This window comes from Conger conger, chromosome 18, assembly GCF_963514075.1.
Source record: "Conger conger chromosome 18, fConCon1.1, whole genome shotgun sequence".
Lineage (NCBI taxonomy): Eukaryota > Metazoa > Chordata > Actinopteri > Anguilliformes > Congridae > Conger > Conger conger.
The window spans coordinates 20296024-20316697 of NC_083777.1; the positions used below are offsets into that span (position 1 = coordinate 20296024).

The window sequence follows — 20674 nt, forward strand, 5'->3', positions numbered from 1 at the left end:
AATCCCAGTGTAGCCACAATAAGATCCGCACAGCCGTTGGGCCCTTGAGCAAGGCCCTTAACCCTGCATTGCTCCAGGGGAGGATTGTCTCTTGCTTAGTCTAATCAACTGTTCATTGCTCTGGATAAGAGCGTCTGCCAAATGCCAATAATGTAATGTAATGTAACAGGACATGGTTTTAAATCTCACTGGAAAGCACCTTATTATATACCCTTGCCAAATATGAATGACTCATATCAGGCTGAAGCATATACTTACATACATTTTCTTAAACACAGTAAGAAATTGTTTTTGTAGGAAAATAAATGAATTATTAATATCCTGCCATGTAGGTTTGCTACAGTTTAAACTGCACCATATTTCTGTTTTATGAATATTTAGGATAGTATTGAGTATTAGCAATGTGCACACAAGCACTCATACACATACAGACCTACTGCACATTTAATATTTTTAAAACAATGACAAAGGAAATATCACGACAGCCTCACACGCAACATTTGCTTTTTGGATTATTGAAAACGATATTTATATGTTATGACTAAGTAATTAAAAGAAAAAAATCAAGCGCTGTAACTAATTTGTGTAAAGCTTTGAGCAATCACACCGTGAATATATTATTAATGTTGTCACATCTGCAATTTGATTACCTGAACTAGCAATGCAACACAGTACACAAATCCACAGTACTGTATTTTTGCATGGCAAGGATTCTTTCGAGCTGAAAAATATACTATGTTCTTTTCTCAATCTCATCATTCATTAGCGGTTCCATGGGAATGTCGGGTTTTTCCTGGTTCAGCTGGCTAACGAGCCCGTTCCTAGAAGAAAAGATGTGCATAATTAGCCAATGGAAAACCAGTAAACTTCCTCAATGACCTTTGACTTGATTTGTTTAATATTGACTTTTGCTGCCATGGCAACTGAAGGTAGGTATGTACCTTGCTTTAGATATCATACGCAAGCAGGTATCCCACTCTGGATTTGAACCTGCCATCTCGAGGTTTTAAGTTCACTTTTCAGCAAACGGGTAAGATAATATCTGTTTATATTACGATACAGGGCATTAACTGTATTGTAGTACTCTGGGTGTTCTAGGTGCCAACCTTGGTATGCTAGTTGGTAAGTTGATGCACTCTTAAAGCGTCTGATAAATGCCATGTAATGTGTTCTTAGGTCACCTCTTTTGTTCCACATCTTCTATTGTCTCTGGTAGATGCCTGTTCATAGTTTCTGGAAGTAAGCTTGCCAACAGTCCAGAGGAAATGGCTATGATGGCCATAATAATTTGGGGGAGGGGTTGCCACACAGCATCCATTAAGACTGACAGTGGAGCAATGGACACGCCCAGCCGGGCCATGAAGGAATTGTAACCCAAGCCATTTTGTCTGTAAAGAAAGAACACAGGCCTCATACTCCATCAACCTCAAACTGCGCTAAATCAGATACTCGCAAGCCGAGCTCGCTGAAATTATTCAGTGTTAAAGTTTAATAACCACTGAATATTCTGCATTAATGGTGTAACAATGAAACTCAAGAACAGGGCTGAATAATTGCATTCTGTCAGTGACACAGTGACCAAATCATATTTCTTTCCTTGGAGAATATAATACTGTACTGGTGGGTTCATTCCAGTTAGTGACTGGCAGAATATGGCATCTCAGTTCACTAGGCCTCCCTTCCAACCTGATCAGACCTGGGTCAAATGTAATAGTTTTGTTTTGGAATCAAATACTTGTCTGTGCTTGATTGATCATGCCTGCTGCAGTTGAACCAACCAAGAGGACCAGAATGTGGGGTTTGCACGTGTTGAGTGTATTTCATCGGTTCTAATACATCAGAAAAGTATAGAAAAGTATTTGAATCCAGTGTTAATGACCTATCTGACCCAGGTCTGGTTGGTATATTTGAGTCAGTGACTGGCAGGATGTGGCATCTCCAGTCATTAAAAAGGCCACCCTGCCAAACCGATGCACATTGTGTTAATACAGAGATCTCACCTGACGACAGTAGGGTAGAGCTCGGGTGTGTACAGGAAAGCTGTAGTGAACGAGGCTGATGAACAGCCTTTTCCAATGATCGCAATGATGGAACGACACAGTGGCACATCTGAGTAAGGTACCAGACACAACAGGGATTGTTCTCAATTTGCTTCACACAATCAAAACACAAAGAAATGACGACTCTATTGTACCGGTCAAATTGACAATATAGAACATGGAGACTGGTCTTGGAGGGCTACAGGGTATGTCGCTTTTTGTTTCCACTTTAAAATCAGCATCTAATGCAGACCCAGTAAACTGCTTTTGTTAACCAACTATCAGAGAGAGAATGCTGTTCCTGGAGGTCGATACACATTTCTGGATCTCCGGTCAAATTCTGTTCATAACTATTCATTAAATGCATTTTTATCATCTCACATTTTAGCAACACTTATTCATAAGCCCAGCCAAATGTTGATATTGTGTTCCTAAGGAACACATGATGCTGTGGTCTAACGCAGACGTGAACCAGAAATGGGGAGAGCAACATGCAGTTTGCTTTCAGTTATTCACTCATTTCAACCAATCATTATGTTTTGCAGAAGCTTTTGATTGGTTAGAAAATGTAGAAGAAACATGTGGCAGGACTTGTACTTTTGGACCCCTGGACTCTCCACCTGTATCCAGGACTAGGGTTGGGGGTTGCTAACATAGAGAGTTCGGTGGTTACCTTTAGGGACAAATATGTTTATAGCCAAACAGAGGCCTGCACCAAGCAGAGCCCCCACCTCCACAGTTCTTCTGCCGATTTTATCCAGCACGCAATAGAGGGTCAGTTTTGCTGGAATCTCTATGGTAGCATATGCAAACTGGGTTAAATAGATGTTCATCCCAAATCCTGTGATGTTGAAGCTGATGCTGTAGAATGTGAAGGCAATTCCAAACCTAACGGGAAAAAAAAGGTTTTTGGTACATTTACTCAATGTTCTGCAAATGTTATTATCTGAGTCTAGGACAATTGCTCATTTTAATCAGGTGAATGCACCTCCATTTGTAATATAGTTTAAGTTGCTCTGGATAAAAGTATAATATACATGTAATGTACATTATATGAGTATTATCCAGGAACATCTGACATGTCACAACAGTTAACTGCAACAGAAAAGGATCACTCTTCTTGGATCATATTTTGCAACACTTCACAACAGATGAGCAAAGCCACATTTTTCCTTTGCATGTTGCAATACATTTTTACTGAAATATTTAAGTGAAATATATTTGACAAATATGATATGCATATATCTTTTCCGACAAAGGTCCAATATTTACAATATATTGCAGCATATCCCCTTGCATAATGCAACACTCATTTAAGAATAGTGAAAGGTTAGTACCAAAGGAGACCAGTCTTCATGGCTAGTCTCCTCATCTTTGGGGTCCTCACAAGATCCAAATACGTGTACGTCTTCCGTCCTTTTTCCAGCAAGACTATATTCGACAGAGTCTGTGGAGACCAACAGCTGTGCGTGAACTTCCCTTTTGAAAATGTTTGGCATGCTTTTGTAATGAAACAACTTCTGGACACAGGACTAACCTCTGGCGTGAATTTTTCTGAAAAGCCCTCTCTCCTGTTAACTTTGGCACACTTCTTCAGGTAATAGTGTGCCCTGTCTGCCCTCCCATTTGCAATCAACCACCGAGCAGACTCCGGGACCCACCTACAGGGAATTTCATGGCAAAATTCATCATCAATTTGCATTAACGGCACTGTAAAATAATGGCGTTAAAAGTTACCTCCAAGACAATATGCCGATGACTAGTGGGAAGGTAACGGTAACTATCAGCCACCTCCAGTCATTCACAAGATACGCGATCAAAGCGAGCATTAGGCTGCCAAAGGTCCAGGCCAAACTGTCAACAACTCCGACCAACTTCCTGTGTTCAATGTCCGCCCACTCCAAACCTGTTCAAGCACAATATACACAGTTTTATTAACAGTAATATGTCTGTGATCTGTAGTGTTTCCTCTATTACTCAAAGCAGGTGATAGCCCCAGTCCTGTAGAAGGGACACCAACCAGGTTATGTTAATGTATCTTTTTTTATTAATGTTTATAATCATGATTTTAAACTTTTCCAATTTTACCCACCGTCTAATATTTGAAAAGTTTTAAAGTGTAATCATGTATACTTTTCCTCAGCCTTTCCCTGGGAAGTTTGTGGACTGAAGACAGTGGCAGACAGAAAAGGTTTACACTCTAACAGTGTTTCTCTTGAAACGGCACTAAAACGAAGGAGACAGATGTAGATGTGAAAAGAAGCGTGTCACTGACTGAGGACGGTGGAAATAATGCTGATTCCAGTGATCCCGAATCCAGTGAAAAACCTCATCACTGCGAACATCAGGAAGGAGGTTGAAAACGCACTGGCCAATCCAAAGGCCAGCCCTAACACATAGGACACCATCAGCATCGTCTTCCTCCCAAATCTGCAAACACCAACGGAGAGACCATTTTAAAGATACGGATAAGGATTGTTAACTGCCTGATTGTTGTACTGCACACATACTTTATGTGCCTAGTCTGGAATGTAGCATCCAGTTCGGAAAGTGCTGACTGAGAATGGAACAAAGTGAAAAATGAAACAAAAAGGAAACGAGTAAAACTATTGATTCAAAACATTAACAACAAAAATTGTGGTTAGGACCGCAAATAAAGTGGACAAAAGACTACAAAGTAGAACTTACTTTGCCTACTGAAAGGTTACCTGTCACTGAGGCTGCCAAATACCAAAGCGCCAAACATCACTCCAACAAAGAAAATGGTGGCAGTAGCTTTATTCAGGCCTTTCTGTTCACAGACCAGATCCCACTTTACTCAGGAGAGAGAGAGAAGGAGAGAGAGATTCAATATATAAATCATACCTCAGCTACAGATAGCTAAAATAAGCGGCTGTTTTAGAAACATTAACAATCATTTAGCCTACAGTGCACAAGTGGCGTAGGCCAGTGGTTCTCCACAGGAAAGCTTCAATCACAAAAGATTGAGACATAATGTATAGTGAGGCCATTTTAATATGTATTGGACATTTATACAAGCTGCTTTAACGTGTGTAACTATGACATTACAAGTATACGCTCATTTGCATATGACTGGCTTCAGCACGGCCCATTTTGTAGCTGGAACAAATCCAAGCGCTGGGCACAGACGGCATTCAGTTTGTTGGAGCTAGCCAGCCAAACAGAAAAAAGTTTAATCTATATTAATGAACCTTAAAGACACAGTCACTAAAACAGACTGTTCTTAGTAAAGCTAGAATGGACAGGTAAAATTGGATAGATTTTTGTTTTTGGTACTTAAAACCATGCCATCATCATCTTATGGATATCAGGACCTAAAATAAAACACTGGGAAGGTGTGTAATATGGGACAACCACTGTCCACAATATTATTTAGTATGTGTGTTCAACTCATCAATTACTTGTAAAAGTATTCAGCTTATGTCCCATATACTTAATTATACTGTGTGCAACCACTGTCCATAATTTTATTAAGGAATATTCTTAATAAAGTGCAATGTTGTAGAATGTGGAGAAAATACATTTACCCCTGTAGTGTTCAAATCTTCTAATTTTTCATTCTGTAATATTTCCCCGTGCATAGCACAGAACAAAACGAGAATAACAGCAATTAAAAGGGTCTGTGTGAGAGAGCATGTGTGTGTGTGAGAGAGAGTGTGTGTGTGTCTGTGTGTGTGGGAGAAAGAAAGAGTCTGTGAGAGAGAGAATGTGTGTGTGTGAGAGTCTATGAGAGAGAAAGTGTGTGTGTGTGAGAGAGAGCGTGTGTGAGTGTGTGTGTGTCTGTGTTGGAGAAAGAGATTCTGTGAGAGAGAGAGTGTATGTGTGTGTGGGTGAGAGATTCTATGAGAGAGAAAGTGTGTTTGTGTGTGTGTGTGTGTGTAAGTGAAAGAAATACAGAATGTGTGTGTGTCTGTGAGAGAGTGTGTTTGTGTATGGGAGAGCAAGAGTGTGTGTATGTGTGTTTGTGAGAGAGAGAGAAAGCAATGTGATTAAAGTATCCAAAATGATCGCGATATAAAGCAGTCAGGTAGAGCCTATTACTATTTCATGTGAACAGTCTACTGTTGCTGATGATTTATGTTAGCAAGCTTATCATTTTTCCAGAAAAACTAAGAAATGTTTAAAAAAGTGATATTTTTACCTTTTGACAAATCTAGTAATATTTCAGATCTACAGCTGATAGACTACTAGGTGGCAAAAAAGTTCCATGAAAGAGGTTTACCTCCGATGCTATAGTTGAAGAAAATGTGCTGTTGTCGTACACCCATCCATGTTGACATGGTACTGCAGGTATCTCAGTAGCATTGGAAGAGTTGAGCAGCAGGTGGAACTGAGGCTCCATGAACATCTTACAGGAACTCAGAGTGCCGTCTTCCTGAACTGGGATACTGACCTTCAGCCGATGATCCTGGGTCAGATTCCTAAATACTTCCCCATCATCCAGACCGCCGATGTTACAGCGGTGATCAGTTGTGGCTGCGACAAAGTTGTTGACTAAGAAGTGACAAGGCAGTGCAAAACGTGCCACGAAGATATTGGCCAAGAGTATTATCTGAAACCTCCCAAAGCCGTCGATTTCTGCCAGGACATGTTCAAACTTCATTTTAATCAACGGTTATTGACAGGAGAAACAGGTCCTCCAAACAATTATAGACTAGTCATCCAAACCGGTTCAGTTTTCTGTTCAGTTCAGCCACTTCATGGCCAAGAGTTGGATAAAAACGGATAACTGTAGACGATGAGTGCGTTGAGTCGTCACCTTTCTTATTGTCCGTGGGCTTTTCTTAAAAACAAATAGGCAACTCCGATGTTCTCACTCTTAAAGGTAGGTTAGAATGGACTAGAAAACATTTTGAATTCATATGCTTTCCTTTGGATAAGACATAAGTGGCTTATTTTTAACCACCGTCTCCTTCTGTGGTAATGTATTTGTTTGTCTAAGCACATGCTGGACAGTTTTGCTGAGCTGAAAAGTGCAAATTCACGCCTCTCTGGGTGATGTTTTAAAGGTTGCTTCAGTAGTGTGGCCAGCTATCCTCAAAAATGTACTGCTGATGAACTATAAGGTATTGCAACACTGTATAATCCATTATTGTTCATTTAACTCGAGAGATTACTTAACACTAGACATTTTACTCTGAAGTTTATTCTTTTTGATCAATTATTTATCAACTTCAACGAAACACAGACAAAGTCTGTACTTCACAGGCAATTACGTGTTACAGTGTTATATTGTACATTGCTCACCTCTACTCCTGCAAGATCACAAACCTTGTATTACATACACAAAGTTGAACACGCACACACGCACATTGTAAAATGTTCTTATCAAATTCTTCCCATCTTCTAGTTCCCATGTATAACATTCTCGCCGATGTGTTATGTAAATGCAGGTCCAAGGCCACTGAGATGAGGTCTTAAGGTTTCATTGAGGGTAAATTCAGTCCTCTGGGTAAGCATGCAAATGTCTTTTTCTGTAACAAATGTACAACCCCATCTTAGCAAATACAGGTTTTATACACTTATTATGAAAGAATGCACATGACTGTATAAAAAATAAAATAAAATTTAAAAAATACACTCACCAAGCATTTATTGGTATTTATTGGACTTAATTTTTAGACTCCCACTGCTGTAGCCTATCCACTTAGAGTTATGATGCGTTATGTGTTGCACCACTCTTTGCAAACTCTAGAGACTAGTGTGTATGAAAATCCCAGGAGCTCAGCAGTTTCTGAGATACTCAAACCACCCTGTCAGCCACCAACAATCATTCCATGGTCAAAGTCACTTTAATCACATTTTTCCCCCATTCTGATGGTTGATGTGAACATTAACCGAAGCTCCTGACCCGTATCTACATGATTGTATGCATTGCGCTGCTGTCACACAATTGGCTGATTCGGTAATTGCATCAATAAGTAGGTGTAATAAAGTAAAAATATTCCTAATAAAGTGCTCGGCAAGTGTATACCAGCTTTGTCGTGGGGCATCACAATAATAAGACTTCTCCTGATTTACAGCTTGGATTCAGTCCCTTTGAAGTCGTTGCTGAAATTGGATGGTTTGAGCCAGATTGTAGAAATTCCTCTTATGCTTGAGTCAACACCAATGAAAAATGTCCGTATACTGTAACTTCCCTGTCAACACTGAAGCCAAAGGGAATAAGCACATGAGCGTACCTGGTTTCTTCCACGTCCTCGATCGTCTCAGGCAGACGGACGTTAAGTGTCTCTGGGAGAGTCCACGCCACCGTGGCAGAGAAAAGGGACACCGCGCAGAACACGACCTTCGGCAGAGGGGTCCACACGTCCTCCAGCAGGATAATCAGGGGCGTGATGCACACCCCGAGACGAGCCACGCCCGAACTGCAGCCGAGTGCGTTCTGTCTGCGAAAGCACAGCCGCCAACGATAAGACCAAAGATCGGCCTTCAGGATTGCTGACAATAATAGTGTTGAATTAATACGGTGTACAGGGGAACGATGTTTATCCAGCAAAGTTAAGTAACATTATAAAATTTTAAAATGATTGAATAATAGAAGAATTAAACCAGTCTGGCCCTTCTCCTCTGCCCTCTCTCAATATCAACATGTTTTTGCCCGCAGAACTTCTGCTCACTGGTTGTTTTTTGGTTTTTCACACCATTCTCTGCAAACTCTAGAGACTGTTGTGTGTGAAAATCCCAGGAGATGAGCAGTTTCTGAGATATTCAATCCACCCTGTCTGGCAACAACAATCATTCCACTGTTTGAGTCACATTTCTTTCCAATTCTACCATTTGTTCTGAAAAACAGCTGAACCTCTTGACCATGTCTGCATGCTTTTATGCATTGGCTGATGAAATATTTGCATTAGCAAGCTGGTGTACCTCATGAAGTGTTCACTGAGTGTATACTCTGATATTCACTTCAAGTTCACTCACAATTAGCTGTCCCTAAATGGACACCATTAATTGCAAATGCCATGTTATAGAATGGTATGCAAATGTCGAATGCCAAATTAAGCTGGCTGTATAAAGCCTTTTTTTAATTTCAGGAAAAAGAGCTAATTTGAAATAAAATAGGTTTAAGGGTTTTTCTTACTTGGTTTTTTATTCATAATATGCTATGAAAAAAAAAGAAGCATTTTTATTGCACAGCGTAATGAACTCAGCTTTGTGCTTACAAGGGATTTTCTGTGGTGCCTGGTTATAGTAAATTATGTTTAAAAAACCCCACTCACCTTAAGACAGTGGGAAAAAGTTCAGCAGTATGAAGGTATACCGTAGTAAAGGAGGCTTCTGAAAAGCCCTTTCCAAGTACAGCAACAATGGTGCGAAACATCCACATATCTACGCACAAATATAGTTAAACACCAATTTCACTTTTAATTTCCCCCCAAAAAAGACAGCATGTCACAACCTTCAATACAATAAAGAAATAAATGAATGCTTTTAAAAAAAGAGCCGCAGTACATAAGAAGGACAGAGACAACATCTCTGGCAATAATCTGGACAGTATGTGGGGCAGGGATCGTCAAATCACGGTCACTGAGGGCTGAGAACTGCTGGTTTTCCACCCTCCCTTTACCTGGGAGTCAGGTGTGAAGACAGTCTGGCCAATTGCATTTGAGGGCCAGATTTGATGATCCCTGATATACAGTGTGGTGGAATAGAGGCTAGGTGGACATCATACTTATTTATACTGTATTTAGCTTCAGAGGGTATAAACAACCATTTGGTATGTCCCATTACATTTTCATTTCAAATTAACTTTTCATTGTGTTTTTCTAAATCATTAACTTTTTGAACTCAAATGCAGGGTTATTACGTATGGTAATGTAGACAGAGGTATGCCCATACCTTTGGGAATAAAGAGGTTTGTTGCAATGCAGGCTCCAGTCATAACCAGTGTTCCTACTTGGCTGCCTCGTCTGCCTATTAAATCCAGACTGTAATAGACAAGAACTTTGGCAGGAAATTCGATTGCTCCATAAATGAACTGGGTAAGGTAGATGTTTAGACCAAATCCTGTGATGTTTAGGCTGATTCCGTAATATGTCAAGGCAATTCCAAACCTGTAGAGAATTACAGAGAATTACAGAGAATAGACTAGTTGTTTTGAAAACTAGCTCGCTGGTAGAAATCCACTCCACTGATAGATATACCATAGTGCCATCATATACATTCGATAAACTAGCCTATCCACTTGACATTGTGGAGAACGACCTTAAGGGCCTTAAAATGCATCTGCACTGCCTTTTTTACTATAAACGAATCCAACTGATTTCATGACCAAGGAGCCTCATACCATACTGTACCAGTGAGCACAGCCAGTTTCCTAATTTTGGGAGTTTTCACCAAATCCAGATAGGAGTAGCTTGCATTGCCCCTCTCCACCACATCAACATTGATGAGGGTCTGAGAAGATGAAGGGTGAGGATAAAAAAAAATGTCTGACTTAAATTTGGTAGTGCAGAATCAACACTACACAAAGACCTTTCAAAGAGCATCTCACTTCTGGCTTAATGTCAGTCATAAAAGCCCTTCTGTTATTAATCTTGGCACATTTCTCCAAGTACATTTGAGCCACTTCCACCTTCCCATTGGCTATCAGCCAGCGTGCAGACTCTGGGACCCACCTGAAATATACATAAAAGTCAGACAAGGAAGTGGAACAGGACTGTGTGAAATGCATTTCTTCAGGATGTCCATGTATTAGTCTGTGTAACATAAACTCTGTTTCGTACCACCAGGTCATCATAGCGAAAAGCAGGGGAGAAGTGATAGTGATGATCAGCCACCTCCAATCTCTCACTAAATAGGCGACGCCCGAGAGCATCATGGTGGAAAACGTCCAGTCCATGCTGACAATCACGCCAATGAATGTTCTGTGCTCAATGTCAACCCACTCCACACCTGAAACCAGCATTTTAGAAAACAAAAAGAGGCTTTGTTTTTGTTTTGACAGTCAACACATCTCTGGGGGTATTTCACTTTGAGGCAGGATTACTGAGTTAGCTGGATTACTGCAGAGTAAAAACCCTAGGACAGCTCATTTTACTTCAGAACTTCCGCCAGCTCTTTTGCTTCAGATTTGTGGAGGTTCCAAGATTTACTCAGTGAAGTTATCCAGCAAACTCATTAATTGTGCTTTGAGAAATAGTAGTATACACAGGATGCTATACTACTAGGAAAATAATTGGAAGGGATGGGAAACTTACATAGAACGATTGAAATGATACTTATTCCTGCGATCGATAACCCAGTGAGTAATCTCATCACAAGGAACATTATATAGGAGCTGGAGAAAGCGCTGGCCACTGCAAACACGACTGTGGACAGATAAGACACCAGAAGCATATTCTTGCGTCCAAATCTACAGGAAGGAATTAGAGAGAAAATCATTCTTCAACACAAAAAATGGTAGGATGCAAAATATGTTCTTACCACTTTCGAGGACAGCCAGTAATCACTTGAAGACTTAAATCCAAAATAACAGCGTATTCGGTTTTTGCTGACATCGTAGCTTCCTGAATTTAAGGCACTAATCTTTTACTTCTTGTACCTCAGGCTGTAAAATGTGATGTTTCTCACAGATTTTTCATATTTATGGATAAAAGGCTAGTCATTTGGGAGACAATAAATAGTAGTAAGTAAGTAAGTAAATTTTATTCATATCAGCACCTTTCAAGCATAAGAGCACAAGGTGCTTCACAAACAGCACACAAAAAGAAAACAAGAAATAGACAAGACAGCAACAATAAAATATAAAAGAGATAAAAATACACAAAACATCAAACATTAAATATTAAAAGCCATTTTATAAAAGTGAGTCTTGAGCTGGGACTTAAAAGTGGACACGGAGGAAGCTGTTCTGATATCCAAAGGAAGGCTGTTCCAAAGTTTGGGCGCTACGACCGAAAAAGCACGATCACCCTTCGTTTTCAGCCTGGACTTTGGAACAGCCAATAATGCCAAGGAAGATGATCTGAGTGTGCGAGAAGTTTGATATGATGTTAAAAGGTCACTGATATATTCCGGAGCAATGCCAGCCAGTGCTTTAAAAGTAATAAGTAAAATTTTTAAATTGACTCTAAATTCAATAGGAAGCCAGTGTAACGTCGCTAGAACTGGGGTAATATGGGCCCTTCTATTTGTCCTTGTCAAAAGTCTGGCTGCTGCATTCTGCACCACCTGGAGACGGGACATGGATTTATGACTTAGACATGTATATATGGAGTTACAATGGTCCAGACGTGAAGAAACAAAAGCATGAATGATTTTTTTCTGTACCCTGTAATTATAACATGCATCTGATTTTTGAGATATTTCTTAAATGGTAAAAACAAGCCTGGATTACTTTTGTAATGTGGAGTGTCTGTCTGAGTCCAAAATTACTCCCAGATTTCGAGCAGTACTTTTCACATTATGTGCAAAAGGGCCAGGGTTTAAACGAATTTGTTGAGCGATCTCTGGTTTTCCAAAAATGAAAACTTCAGTCTTATCGGGATTAAGTTGTAGGAAGTTTTGAGCCATCCAGCGTTGAACATCAGTTAGGCAGCCTAGTAAGGTTGACAGTGTGTTAACCTCATTGCTTTTAACTGAAAGATATAATTGTGTATCGTCTGCATAACAATGAAATGATATGTGGTGATCTTGAATAACTCTGCCCAGAGGTAACATATGAATAGAAAATAAAATGGGTCCGAGGATAGATCCTTGAGGAACACCGCAAGTTAAAATAGCAGACGAGGAAACTGAGGTACCTATAGAGACAGAAAAGGTTCTATTCGACAGATAAGAGGAGAACCATTCCAGTGCAATCCCAGAAATGCCAACCCAGTTTTTAAGTCTATCGATGAGGATTGAGTGGTCAACCGTATTGAACGCTGCACTAAGATGCTTTTAAAATGAGAGGGTACACACCCTCAGGCCAATGAGCTATTTATAATCAAACAATGTCTGGACCTATAGTTCCTAGAACATCCTTCAGGAGTTTAGCCGGGATGACATCCATAGGACTGGAGGAAGGCTTCATATCAGAAATAATATCATTAAGGTCTACCATTGCAATGGATTCAAATGAGCTAAATGTAGCAGAAGTATGGCAAGAAACATTCATAATGTGAGCAGAGGGAGTGATTCTAACATTCGGAGAGGGATTTAAAATGTAGTCGATAGTTTGAAACAAACATCTTGGCTTACGGCTATTGACAGATATCAAGTTCGAAAAATACTTCTCCCTTGCATTTTTAACTGCCTGGTTGAATTTTGTAAACAAATCTTTCATATGAAGATAGTCAACATGTAAATTAGATGTCTTCCATTTTCGTTCTGCTTGCCATCGTTCTTTCTTTAAATTTTGTAAATCATTATCGTAAAGCCAAGGGAGTCTCTTTACGATTGACTTTGACCTAATGTTAAAAGGACAGATATCATCTAGTATGCCCAAGCATACACTATTAAAATGTTTTACTAATTCCTCTGTGTCTAATAGCGGGGTACAATTAGCTATACGGTTTTCAAATGCTGAAGAAAACATTTCAGCTGTTTGTATGTTGATGAATCGAGAACGAAAAACACATTTATCATTTGTACATATAACTGGAAGTTGGACATCAAATAAAATGCTGAGATGCTCCGAGACACAAATGTCTTTCTTCTCAAGGCTACTTAGTTCCAGACCAAGCGTAAACACTAAATCTAGCGTGTGCCCTTTATTCTTTTATAAGAAGGCGACAAAGTTATACTTTTTCCAATAATTTTGTGTTTATTTAAACTGTTGGGGGTAATTTGACCCCAAACATAAAAGCGGTCATAAATATTGGAATGACAAAGTCAGTTAATGTATTTGTTAATGTGTTTTAAATGTAAAGTCCACAGACCTTTTTCCAATACCATTTTCATCTAATGTTCACTAGCTAGCACTTAACATTTTTTGCTGGGTAGAGTTATAATCCTAGCTCAGTAAATTGCTAAAGGGAGTATTCATTCAACTGAGAATTATATCTGAAAATTGTGTGTCAGAATACAGTTCAGTGTAATGTGTAGGCTACATTTCTTGCATCCGTGTCACAATTTGCAAAAAAAGTGTTACTTGTCGCTGAGTATTCCAAATGTTGCAGCTCCAAACATCATCCCACAGAAGAAGGCCGAGGCAGTGGCTTTGCCCCTTCCTTTCCAATCACAGACCAGGTCCCACTTCAAAGCAAAGCATGTACAAAAATATATCTCCTGCACACATGCATTTCAGTGAAACAATGCATTTCAGATCTTTGATTTCAGAGCTGCCAAGATCAAAGATTCTCTCAACAACTTGCCGTAGCCCAGTGGTTGCCAAACTCGGTCCCTCCCCCCCCCCCCCCCGTTTATGCTGGTTTTTGTTTTTGAGGGATTATTTACCCTCTTAAGCCACGTTGTGTCAGAAATGACTATGCATGCAATGAAAATCACATGTTCAAATTGTGTTAATTGTTCTAATCGCAAGTAATTACATTAAAAACCCAATTTATATTTAAGTTATAAAATTAAAGACTGCGGTGAATCAAAAGGCTTCTAACTAGTGTGGACATCAGACCACTAAAACAAACCAACTAGCAGATAATGACACAATCTAAATTCGAACTGAATTAACGAGGGAGGCTGAGTTTGGGCAACAGTAGCCTATTTTATAACCAAGTCTCACTATGCATAGGCAGGATCACGCAAGTCTGTGTTGTTAAGAAAATAAATTATGAGAAGAAAACGAGAAAGATTTACCTCTGTTGCTATAGTTGAAGAAAATGTGCTGTTGTCATACACCCATCCATGTTGACATGGTACTGCAGTTATCTCAGTAGTGTTGGAAGAGTTGAGCAGCAGGTGGAACTGAGGCTCCGTGAACATCTTACAGGAACTCAGAGTGCCGTCTTCCTGGGCTGGGATACTGACCTTCAGCCTCTGATCCTGGGTCAAATTTCCAAAAACGTCCCCATTATCCAGACTGCTGATGTCACAGTGGTGATCGGTTGTAGCTGCGATGAAGTTATTCAGGAGAAAATGACCGGGGAGGATACACCGTGGAATTAGCAGTAACAGGACGATCAAGAACTGAAACTTGCCAAACCCATCAATTTCAGCAAGGAGGTTTTCAAACGTCATCTCTATTATATTTATTCCAGTTAAAACGAGGATGACTATTAGGTTATCAGGTTAATCCTAGAAACCTAAACCTAATAAGATTTATAATCAGAAGTCTTTATTTAATATTTCTTAATGATATCGGCGCAAGCAGTTTGAAATAAGGAGGCACTGGAATGATTCCTAAAGACTTTGAATCATCAAAGGTAACTTGTTAAATGCAAATGAGACATGTTTCATTTATGAATGGCTTATTGTTAACCAAGACCTTTGCTGCAACTTGGGCTGTTCATTCACAATGTCTTCAGTACATTAACGATAGGGTTATACAACGAGTAGGCTACATTAGAGGTTTCAGAATGACAGTGTAGATAAAATCAGGAATTGGCCCGCCTATGGCTATAAAGAACTTCTGGGTACAGCGGTACCCATTGTTCTATGAGTTATTAGCGAGCTTTAAGCTCTATGGGAATTGGATTTTATCTAATCTCGAGACTGAAAAACGATCTACGCAACGCCATCTTGATGGCCAATCAGGGCAAAGATGCGCTTTAGCAACCGAATTTACATGCGGTGGCTATATAAGCGACATCGCAGGCTGTCGTTCTTTCTTTGAAACAAATTTTCAGCGAAGGAAAGGGACAGGGCCTGTGAAGCTTAAAGCTCACTAATAGCTCATAGAACAATGGGTACCGCTGTACCCGGAAGTTCTATTTTTTTTATTAGCTTCACTTTATGCTCTATGGGAACCCTATAGCCCACGCCCTGTCGTCAACATCAGCCCCCTGATGCAGAACAACAGGCGATGGCAGTGATAGCCAATCAAGAGGGGCTCCTCTCAATAGCCAGCCCTTTTTCATGCATGAAAAAAAAGGGGGACTGTATAAACCGAGGAGCCACAACCATCCCCAGCGCTCGGTTCATGTAAACCAGCTACCGAATACCCAAGCCGGGAGATGGTCGATATAAACATGCACGCCTCTAGCCACCGCATAGAGGTGTCGCACATAATGGGTCTCATTCATGAAACGTTAGTAAGTCTATGTGCAGATTTGCACATAAACGTCCACGCTACTAAAAACCTACTCCGGATTCATGAACGCCGCGGGAAACCCAGATCTGATCGTAAACACATGTGTATGATCATGAATGCCAATCCATCGTAAAGTGAAAGCGCGCTCCCGGTAATCAGCAATTAGCATAAATCCCCGGCCATGAATAGACAATGATTGCCATATAAGGAGGTGTAGATGCATCCAGTCGACCTGTCAGTCATCATGGTGCAAACAAGGAAAGAGAGAAAAAAAAAATATATATATATATAAAAATCCTTTTCCGAAGCGGAGATCGAAATCATCTTGGGTGAAATATATTTTATTGGATAAAGAATATTTCATTTTCTTCTATCAGTAGTGGTGTTGTGACAGGGACAGGCAAAGCGAAGGCCTGGAAGGAGGTGACAGATGCTGTTAATGTTGCCTCTGTAGACAATAGAACCATATCCGAGGTTAAACGTAAATGGTTTGACATTAAACTGGAGGCAAAGAAACGCATAAGCGCACAAAAAAAACATGCATCAGCCACAGGAGGAGGAGGCTCACAGGCACAAATATCACCTGCTGACGAGCGCATCGCTGGCATTATTGGGGAGACCTCTCTGTTAGGAATTATACCTGACGGAGACACCGACATGCCTCCACTGGAGACAACATCAAACCCAGATGGTAAGGTGATAATTGTTGTATCATAATACATTCTGAAAAGCATCACTGATAGCTTAGTGGTTAGTGTAGTTTAACCTAGGTCGTACAGTCCCACCAAACAAACAGAACATTTGTGGGGGTTTCTCTTCGGATTGAATGAAGTGGAAACGGGAAACCAGTAATGTTATATTGTGCGATATGGTGCGTAATGGATATCAGTGTCGGAATGTAGAGCTATTTAACATTCATTTCAAGAAAGGATACGGATAGCGTATAGCCCACTGCAGTTTTGTATGCATCGTCTTCAAATTATTTGAATCTTAATAGCCTAAAGCTCTGTTTTATACTGTACAGCTCCAAACAACTCTTCAAGGGTTCTGAATTTCTGTATGTTTACACTAGGACTCGGAACTGTCCTGTCCTCTCAGGTGCACTTTTGCACGTGTTCTTGTGTTTGATTTGCACTTTGTTGTACGTCGCTCTGGATAAGAGCGTCTGCTAAATGCCACGTAATGTAACGTAATGTAATGTAAAAATAAGTCAGTCTGCAGCCAACGTAAATTAAACATTTTTCAAATAAGATTTATTTAATGTTTCTTTCAAATGAAAAAAGAGCCACACATAAAACGAAAAAAAACAAACGTTGTGTCATATTTCTAGCTGGCGAGTGCTCCTCCCATGATGTGGCTCCACCACCTGCTGCTGCCGCTGCTGCTCCTGCTGCACCCAGGTACCGAGGCCGAAGAGGTGATCCGGCTGTCCTTACGGATGAGGTCCTGAGGAGTCAAGAAAGTCTACTTACAGCAGTCAACCAAATCAACACGTCCCTCCAAGAAATTAACACCAGCTTGAAGGAAATCTGCAAGGCACTTTTGCGTCCTCAACAATAAAATGTTATGTTGTCAGTATTGTGTGATGTCTGTGTTCATCCTGGGAAAACACTTATTTACTACAAGATAATCAAGCTACTCTCTTTTACTCTCTTTTACTATTTGTATACATTTTAAAGAGCATGACCTGAAAATGAACTGAGGTAGCCTACTGAAACAGGATGTTGTATATAAATATAAAACAAAATACAAATGAAACTAACTTTTTGCAAAGTTTGTCGGCCTAAAATGTGCACAGCTTATTCAGTCTTAGCAACACTTACCTTGAAATTGCTGTACAAGTCCCTGGCGTGTCTGTATAGCAGCCGCATTTCGAGGCCCAAGAGCTGGTTCCAGAGGCAGTCATTCCTCTGCATTGGGGACTTCAGGCAGGGGAAGGCCCTGTGTAATGGCCACATTGTGCAGGACACAGCAGGCTAATATTATTTTGCACACCTTCACGGGTGCATAAAGAAGGGTACCACCTTTATTGTCCAGGCAGATCCATCTTGCCTTCAAGACCCCGTTTGTGCGCTCCACAACGGCCTGAGTAGCAGCGTGTGCCTCACAGATCAGTTGCACATTAACGGAATGAAAGTTTTTCCGGTTTATGTAAGCAAATGCATCACAAAGAATGTGTAATCTATTGAGTTGATTTTCATAGATAATTCACAATCATGAACCTAATCTGGATCTTAAACCTGCTAATTGCCAACTAATTTAACTAAATGTATTATATTTTTAATTGTCATGTTCATATCACCTGTTTCAAAGGCATCTGCGTATTGTTTACATAACAGCGCAATATGAATAAAAACGTAAATTTCCAATAGTGACAAGCATTATTTATGTGCATTCTTGAATTTACACAAGCACTACGCGTGGTCAGTAGCAGGTGTAGATTTTGTTAGTAGCTACGAAAAGATCGGAGCTACTAAAATATTGATGAATGCCAAAAACCCGTAAATTTCCCTCTACTCGCATTTTACACACAAATTCGTTCAGCTCACGTTTCATGAATGAGACCCAATGTGTTTGAGCAGCAGCTACGTCCGATTGGACGCTGAGCTCAGGACTGCATATGCAACCGACGGTGTCGATGCATCCAGCAGATAGAAACGTACAAAGTCGAATGGCAAACTCCATGCCGCCGCTGTACAAATGTCCTGCACACTGACCCCTTTAAAAAGTGCCCGAGAAGCTGCCATGCCTCGAGTAGAGTGGGCGCGAACCCCCGACAGAGGGGGCAAGCCCATACACTCATACGCCCAGTTGATTGCGTCAGTAAGCCAATGGGAAAATCTCTGTGCCGTAACAGGTTTTCCTCTAGAAGGGGTTTGAAACGTTGTAGTGCAAGCCATACTGCTGTGATCTCCAGCACATTGATATGAGGCAGAGGAGGGTTCCACAACCCGCTTGCCAGCTTTGTGACTGTAAGGGCGAAACTCGCTCCCGAGTAGGCGCTAGCAAAGTCCGTGATACAGGAGGGGTGTCCAGTCCACTCGACCGGATCGCCTCTATGACACTCTCCCGCCGAAATTCAGGAACGCTTCTGGGCTTTCGATTGAGGTGGGTGGGCCCTGGGTGCAGCAGGGTTGAACGGCTTCATCCAAGCCTTGCCGCTAGCAGTAGCGGTAGCGTCTCTACGGCCACCGGGCTGCTCCTCAGTTGAGCGCCGGGATGACGACACGGGAGTGCGGCGAGTCTTAGACCATGAACGGCGATCCTGGCGTCTTGCTTCTGAAGCAAGAGGCACGTGCTTCTGCAGAGTGGGTCTCTCCTCATCCAGTCGTTTAAACCTCGCTATTGCTTCGGTCACCGCTGGACTGAAGAGACCGTCGAGAGAGACTGGGGCATCAAGGAGGGGGACCTTGTCCGCTTCGGGGAGTGCCGAGTTCGCTAGCCATAAGTGCCGGAAGGGCACTGGAAGGGGCTAACACAAGCCAGTCGTCCAGATACGTTACAACACGTATGCCCTGTTGTCGCAACAGGGCGATAGCAGCCCGCGCCAACATTTCGAAGGTGCGGGGTGCCAGGGACAGACCGAATGGGAGTTTGGTAAATTTGTACGCTCTTCCCAGAAAAGCGAAACGAGAGTACTCCCAATGGCGCTGTACAATGTTCACATGGAAGTAAGCTTTTAAATCTAAGAGCATGAACCAGTCCCCTTGGCTGATTGAGCTCATTACACGCTTGTGCGTTAGCATCTGAAAACATTGTTTCACCAAATGACGGTTCAGTGCTCGCAGGTGCAATATTGGTCTTGTTTCTTTGGAACGAGGAAATAAAGGGAATAAAACCCTCCCATTTCATCGTGTTTGGGAAATCAAGTTTGATCAAGTTCGTCTGTGCTATCGCAAGGATAGCAAGATTGTTCGTTGCATCGGCGCCTTGGGAACCGCAGATAAACGAACATTCAGACAAGGCAGCTGATATCTGCCCAGACCGAGTGGGAAGGTTAGGCTTCCTTGCGCTCCACCTTGCTGTGGGGGCAAAGAGATGAGTAGCCAAAGAATCTTCGAGTCGCGGAACCCCTTCCGTCTGAAGCTTTTGTCGACCACCGTGAAAGGCGAAAAAGACACTACCGGGGCTTACGTAGAGAAAGGCTTGTCCCAGGTAAGCTGCACGTAGTGCTGTACAGACTGGCAGACGGGGGTTGGTTGCACACCGTGCCTCGATGTGTCGTGCCTGTACACTGGAGCCACCAGCTGGTTTACAGGCGCTGCAGGAGGAGGGGGCCAGGGGAGCTCCGCTCTGGTCGCCGCCGCTTTCATCACAACCCGAAAGTCTTTCAACAGGGAGGGGTGGTGCTCTAACTCACCCGTCGCAGTTAGGATAGCGACAGAGCCGGAAGGCTCCAAATTGTCATCTGGAAGCATCTCCTGATCGCTAGTGTGGAGAAGAAGGTTGTCGTCCTCGTCCCCAGAGCTGTTAGCGAGGG

The 20674-nt window shown here is 41.4% G+C and overlaps 1 protein-coding gene across 1 annotated transcript; it reads right to left on the minus strand.

Moving 5' to 3' along the window:
* Positions 1–684: 684 nt before the first annotated feature.
* LOC133118628 (uncharacterized) lies at positions 685–15182 on the minus strand. The gene is made up of 19 exons (XM_061228748.1): positions 14802–15182; positions 14140–14243; positions 11264–11418; positions 10790–10958; positions 10558–10681; positions 10351–10460; positions 9903–10117; positions 9284–9392; positions 8243–8449; positions 6283–6664; positions 4748–4851; positions 4315–4469; positions 3777–3945; positions 3577–3700; positions 3377–3486; positions 2713–2927; positions 2001–2109; positions 1182–1388; positions 685–821 (listed from the first exon to the last, which is right to left on the minus strand). The coding sequence occupies exons 1-19, from the start codon at positions 15180–15182 to the stop codon at positions 734–736; spliced, it is 3237 nt and encodes a 1078-aa protein (XP_061084732.1). The 3' UTR covers positions 685–733.
* Positions 15183–20674: the final 5492 nt, after the last annotated feature.

What these genes read in the sequence shown, in the direction of transcription:
- LOC133118628 (XM_061228748.1), bottom strand. Translation starts at nt 15,182, where the DNA reads ATGACGTTTGAAAACCTCCTTGCTGAAATTGATGGGTTTGGCAAGTTT. An exon ending in CTTCAACTATAGCAACAGAG is followed by an intron (nt 14,244 to 14,801) that starts GTAAATCTTTCT and finishes TTTGCTTTGAAG; the next exon opens with TGGGACCTGGTCTGTGATTG. An exon ending in TTTGGAATACTCAGCGACAA is followed by an intron (nt 11,419 to 14,139) that starts GTAACACTTTTT and finishes TCCTTCCTGTAG; the next exon opens with ATTTGGACGCAAGAATATGC.